The sequence below is a fragment of the Hemiscyllium ocellatum genome, chromosome 3 (assembly GCF_020745735.1).
Source record: "Hemiscyllium ocellatum isolate sHemOce1 chromosome 3, sHemOce1.pat.X.cur, whole genome shotgun sequence".
NCBI classification, from domain to species: Eukaryota; Metazoa; Chordata; class Chondrichthyes; order Orectolobiformes; family Hemiscylliidae; genus Hemiscyllium; species Hemiscyllium ocellatum.
The window spans coordinates 53,210,720-53,216,719 of record NC_083403.1 but is presented as its reverse complement, the minus strand read 5'-3'; the positions used below and the strand labels follow the sequence as shown (position 1 = coordinate 53,216,719).

General features: G+C 43.5%; 1 protein-coding gene across 2 annotated transcripts in view; it reads left to right on the top strand.

The window, feature by feature from the left end:
- The first annotated feature begins 1,639 nt into the window (after window positions 1-1,639).
- tfap2b (transcription factor AP-2 beta) overlaps window positions 1,640-6,000 on the top strand; it is a 41,682-nt gene continuing 37,321 nt past the window's right edge. Inside the window, exon 1 of one of the 2 annotated variants that reach the window (XM_060820677.1) lies at window positions 1,640-1,845. In XM_060820677.1, coding sequence (XP_060676660.1) covers window positions 1,765-1,845 — 81 coding nt within the window. In that variant the 5' untranslated portion in view covers window positions 1,640-1,764. Of the gene's footprint in view, window positions 1,846-5,248; window positions 5,466-6,000 lie in introns of those variants that run through there. The other variant, XM_060820696.1, reaches the window with a different exon arrangement.

The following is a 6,000-nucleotide window of genomic DNA, read 5'->3' as shown; positions in this document are numbered from 1 at the left end:
TCATTAAATGATCGGAACTGGGCCATATCCAATCAATCACGTTGAGTTTCGGTGTAGTTTCGTTTAACTTACGAACTAGCTTTGGCAACTGTAATTGTTTCCAAATATTGTATAGCTTGTCTAACTTTGGGACTCATTTACGCGGATTTTGGGACCACAGTATCTATTCTCGGCAGGATTTTCATTATGTCACAGCTCTGGCTGTCTGACTACCTCACTGCCTTCCCATCCTTTCGTTCACCAACCTATATTCCTCCAGCTCAATCTATATATTGTCATTCTATTTCCATTTATCTAGAGTAGTCTTTAAAGGGTAACAACTTCACACGGTTGGCAATTAAAATATGCTTATTGGGTACTCATCTGTACATCTCAGTACCTGGCCTTGGCTCCCTGTTCCTTATTCTCTATTAGTCTCGATGTGCATCTAAAAGTTACTACGGACATTATTCCGCGTGTTTGATTTTATTGAACATGCATGCGTATTTAAATATTAAACTATATCGATGTGATTTGCTTTGAACAAAACAAAAGAAAGTAAAACTATAATAATTATCTGCCTATAACATATTGCTAAGTTGAATTGTCATTTAATGTTTCCTTAAACACCAAAACAGTTTTTTTAAAAAAAAGCATGTATTTTTTCAAATGCTTTGGTAAAACATCCTGGCTATAATAATAACCAGGAGGTTTCTGAGACGTATTGCAAACTCAGTAACACTGACACCTTTGTTTTAATTATATTGATCCCCGTTTGAAAAGTTGGCAGCGCAGATTGCTAACTTAACAACATGTTATGTGCATTTGGTGAACTGTGGTTTCAAACACGGCAGCTGTGATGACAATATTGAAAACTGCAATCATGATCCGTTCTCGATTCCGTTGTAACTCCTTGACATGAAATTGATATTTGGTAAAATCAACCTTTGATCAGCTAATCTCATTCCCAATGACCAATCCGGCCATTTGACTGGAATGATGTGGCGGTGAACAAAGTCTGTTAAAAAGGGGAACTTGGAATAAATGATCTGTTTTAACCGTGTATTGGTAGCAAGCTGAGTGATAGGTAGGGAATTACTCTGGAGGCCAGGAATGTGAAATTTCGAAACGGAATCAGTTCGTTGAAAATGAGCGCACTGGGCTGGGTCATTTTGATTAATGTCTTTGCTTTTGAAAACAATATTCAATTTTGCATCGCGGAGTATCTTTCTAAACTTAGGAGAAGTTTGGTCGAATAGAAGGAACTAAAACATTCAATATACTCCAATTGCAAGTTTTCCTGAAATGCTGTGCATCCAATGGGAGAGATAGATTGATGGAGAGGCAGGCGGAGGTGTGCCCTTTTATTGCACTGTACATGCATATATCCTATCTCTCAATGTTTCAGATAGATCGACTTATAAATAGATAGAAAACTAGGCAGGCAGACTTATCCGTATTACACCCTATGTAGTCAGTAACAGGGATTTTAACCCCACTGCATTGATGGGATTTTCATTACAAATAAATCCACTGGCATTACTTTGTTTCCTGGGATTGGGGCGGAAGTTTGGACGTTACCGTTGAGTTAGTAAATGAGTCTGTGGCGGTAGCGTCACCGTTGCCGAGCGCCGCAGAAATTCACCTCGGATTGGACTCTCCAGGTTCCCCAATTAAGTCGCTCATTAGCGAGGGAGGGAAGAGAGGGGGAAGAGAGAGAGGGAGAGAGAGAGAGAGACTGCGAAAGAGAGAGAAAGAGAAAGCAGACAGCTGCTCTTCACATGAATGCACCCATCTTCTAAAGACCAGACTGCAAACATGCTCTGGAAACTTGTGGAAAATGTCAAATACGAAGACATCTACGAGGTTAGTAACCACGGGGATTGTGTTGGGGTCTTTTTTTTAATGTGCTTTTTTTGTGAACGGCTTTTTTTCCGAATCCCTGAGCATGTTGCTGCTTCTAACTCAGCGCCAGCAATCGACTGCACTCCCCCAAAATGAAGCATTTCTCATCCGTGGGTTTACGTTAGATTTTCGCCTCTCTCGGAGATTCACTTGTGTCACATAAACAATTTCCGTATTTTCACGGCGTCTAGAATTAGACAGAGAGAGAGAGAGAGATGGTGTGTAGGTTTCTCTATGTCCTGCTGGAGAACGGGCGATGGGAAATATTTGGGCGATTTTTTTTCCCCAAGGTGACGATTTTAATGGGGTCAGTTTTGCGCTTCGAGCTGACAAGTGGAAATGCAGTTGGAAATGATGGTGGTGTTCCCGGTCTGGAGCCGTTTGCTTGCGATAATTGTAATTGCTTCCAAATTATAAAGTGTCGGTTTAGAGTCGGCTGCTGAGGTCGTGTGTGTGTGTGTGTGTGTGTGCTCAGTCCTGTTGGCTGCAGCCGGTGGAGTGAGACGGTGTCAGGCCACGAGCTGCGAGAGTTCAGGTTAATGTTTAAAATCAACAACAAAAGTTCTCCCTCACAGTTCACCGTTTAATGTCTGGGGGAGAATGAGAGACGGAGATGGCGAGGGGTGGGGGAAGCGGAGTGCAACCAGAAATAGGAACGGAAGAGAGCTGGCAGATAAATGATGCCAGCCGTGCGGTGTGTTTAAAACTGGCAGTGCGGGGGTAAAAAAAAAGACAAATTACTGTTCGTGAGGAAATTAGGCAAGTAGTTTTTTAGAAAGGACTTTATTTACGCTCGTAAAAGTCAAGGCAGCGAGCGGTCGTTTGTAGGGGGGTTCAGAATAGGTTCTCTGGACGGTTTGTTAAACTAAGTGGCGGGTTTAACAATGTACAAAGAGCCCGGAAAATGGCTTGTGAAAGAAACTGATGAATTGATGGGAACGAGCTGCTGACTGAGCCTTTAGAGTGAGCCGGCGGGTCGCCCCCCCCCCCCCCCCCCCCCCACGTCCAGCCACAAATATCGCCGCTCTCCAGGCTTCCCTCTCACTAATTAGCCATTGCAAACTGGCGGAGTCCGAAACAGTCGTCACAAGCCAGGGTGGACCACTTCCAATTTCCTTCTTGTTCTGTTATCAGCTCATTTATTCTAGAGTATCACAAATTTCTGCAGCACTATTAAAGTAAGACTTCACATGGTGGGGGGAACACAATGAAGATGCTGTTGTTGCTTTGCTCTATCCCTTAACGGAAGTAGTCTTTCACTTTAGTGCAGTTTTTGAGGCCAAACTTATATTAATTATAAAGTATAATTACTACTCGGAACTACACTATAGTTATCGGGTTAGGTAGCGCCTTTGAAAAGTGGAAGCTAAGGATGAATAAATTTGACGGGCAAAAACATTTCAACGGAACGTAATATAGACGACCGTCTACTTTTATCATCGGCCAATAATTTAATTCTAAGGAAATTTATTTTGAGACAGCACTTTCGTTGCTCGCGTTCAGCAATAAAATTATTTGCTTTGATTTAATCGCAACGCACTATCCACGTTGGCAAATCTTCTAAAGAGCAGACTGCAAACATGCTCTGGAAACTTGTGGGAAATGTGAAATACTAGGGCAGCAAATTGGCTAATTAGGTAAAATGAAATTGAGAGTGGAAATCTCCAAGTTAGAATTACAAGTACAACTCGTCATTTCGCCGAGATGTATCAGGCCCGCGGTGTTAGGGTTCACTGAGCTGAAAGTTCCGATCATTTCAAATTCCTGTCAGTCCAACATTTAGAACTTTTTTAAGGTGGTCATGGGAATATGTTGGGACAAGGCGAGGCACCTGACGTGACAAGAAGGATTTTTTTTCTCTCTCTCACCAGAAAGGCTGGACAAGCCAGTCCAACGGGTTCAGCAATAACCCGGAACAACTAGCACATACCGGGGTAACTTCCCACCCCCAACAGCACACCCCTAAAACAGAAACACCCATAAAGGCCGCTTGGCTTATACCCCGCTCAGTAACGTGCAGCAGTCTGCCCAGAAAACCTTGTAAATGTTTTACAGCTGGCGGCAGGAAAGGGGGGGACTTTATTCAAAAACAAGAAGCGAGATGATAAGAGGAAGACGGGGGGTGGGGAGGTGGTGGAGAGGCTGGATTTGCAACGCCTTCGATCCCTTGCTGTGATAACAAAGGAAGCTTTGGCGGTAGATCCTACCAAAAGCAATTTGCAAAATGTCTGACATTTCCCACTCTCACATTTATCACGATTCGGCCGGGTTCTAGATGGATTATGTATTCTCCTTAAAGGAGCGCAAGTCCCCAGCTATTGCACGTTATGTTTTGCTTTAAAAAAAAGCTTGGAGGAAGATTCCAGTCGTTCCTTAAAACCTATCCAGATTGGAGAATATTATTTTCTTTTCCTGTATATGGGTTTGCCTTAACTTTTTTAAAAATCTGCTCAAACCACGTGACAGACACAGTGGAACATGAAGGATATGAGCGGCAGTACATTGAAGTGGATTTCTGATAAGATCAACTCGCCGGGGGAGAGAGGTGAATTCGATCTTATCAGGGCAAAATTCGAGCCCCCTGTTTGGGTGCAATGTTAAGACGTTAACTGCTTGATTTTAAGTGGTAGCTGCTCTTCTAGGTCGGAGCAACAGTAGCCTGGTTTTGTTTTATTTCCCCCTTATTTTGGTTCATAATCTTTGAAGCGAAATGAACAGGAACACAGCCAGATTCCTCAGTACATGTTTCCACCTCAATAAAGTATCATTTCACTTGCTCCTTTTGATGTGGTTTTTAAAAAAAATCGGTTTCAAAAACAAAGTTTTCAATAATAGCATTGTAGAATTGCTAACCCCTGAACTATAACGTAAAACACTTCAATCAAATCTAAAAAAAAACGAAACTTAGCGGCGTGGAAGGCTGTATGGAAGGTGTTTGCGTGAAACCGTCCTGGAAGGTTGGGCTATGTTAAAGAGGACGCTAAACATCTCGACTTTTAAACGGAATAATGACAAACCAAGGGTGCTGTTCCTTTAAGACAGACCTTTTTTTAATTCGTCTGACTGGACGGCTTGGCTACCATCCTTTTGGCTGTCTAGCTATTTTTCTACAAAACTTTTTTTTTGCCCAAAAGTCTGGACACGGAGCTTTCAAACCTCCAGCTCCCTTCCCCCTCCCCCTCCTCGTCTGATTACATCGAGTAATTCTCGTCTGAGTGAACGTCATTTACAATAGTAGGGGAGCGCTGGCTGGCTGCTTCACGCTCGATTTGCCACCATTCTTCCTCTAAGTATTCGTGTAATATTAATAGTCATGAATATCAATTATTATGAGGCGGTGTAGAGTGGCAGAGAGGGATGTGAACAGTCATCACCTTGCCTTGGAGAGGTGAGCACTGGATGTAAAGCTGGAGATATATATATTTAATAGAATTTGTCCTGTTTTTGACCAATTTTGATGGATATAGTGTTGGAGATACTTCAGGCTATCGAGCGTCTCTTCCTGCCGTTTCTCTCCCCTTCTGGTTGATGGTCTATGATCAGATTTACTGCAGATGCTAGTCCACACTTACACAGCCATGGTGAGTTGGATCAGTGGTCGGCACAATCCCATTTCTCCCCAAACGCCGGTGGCTTTGTAATTTAGTCCATAATTGCAGGCTCTTTCTGTCTTGTTTGTATTGTTACACTGTGCGGGTTTGGGTGGACGCGTCATTGGGCGAAAACTTTCGGCTGTGCTCCAAAGCTTTTGGCAATTTGAGTTTCCATGTTGGTTAAAGATGTTGTTTACTTGACAGTCCCGGCCTAACTCTCTTTTTTAATGTGTGTATGATAACTGAGGAGACGTCCCCAGACCAGTTCCATTGCCCAGCTTCGCCATTTGTCTTTATTTTGCATGCTCCTTGCACGCTCGCCCCCCCCCCCCCCTCTCCCCAGATTGACAAGCGGCGGGTGCAAACATCTGCTCGTTCCTTTATCCTCCTTCCTCTCTGAACTTGCGTGCATCTTAGTGGAGAGGGGTGGGGGGGGGGGGTGGTGGCGGGGGGACTTGTATTTGACGGTACTTCATATTGTTTTTCATATAGAAAGTAAAAGGTGCCCCCCCCCCCCACCCCC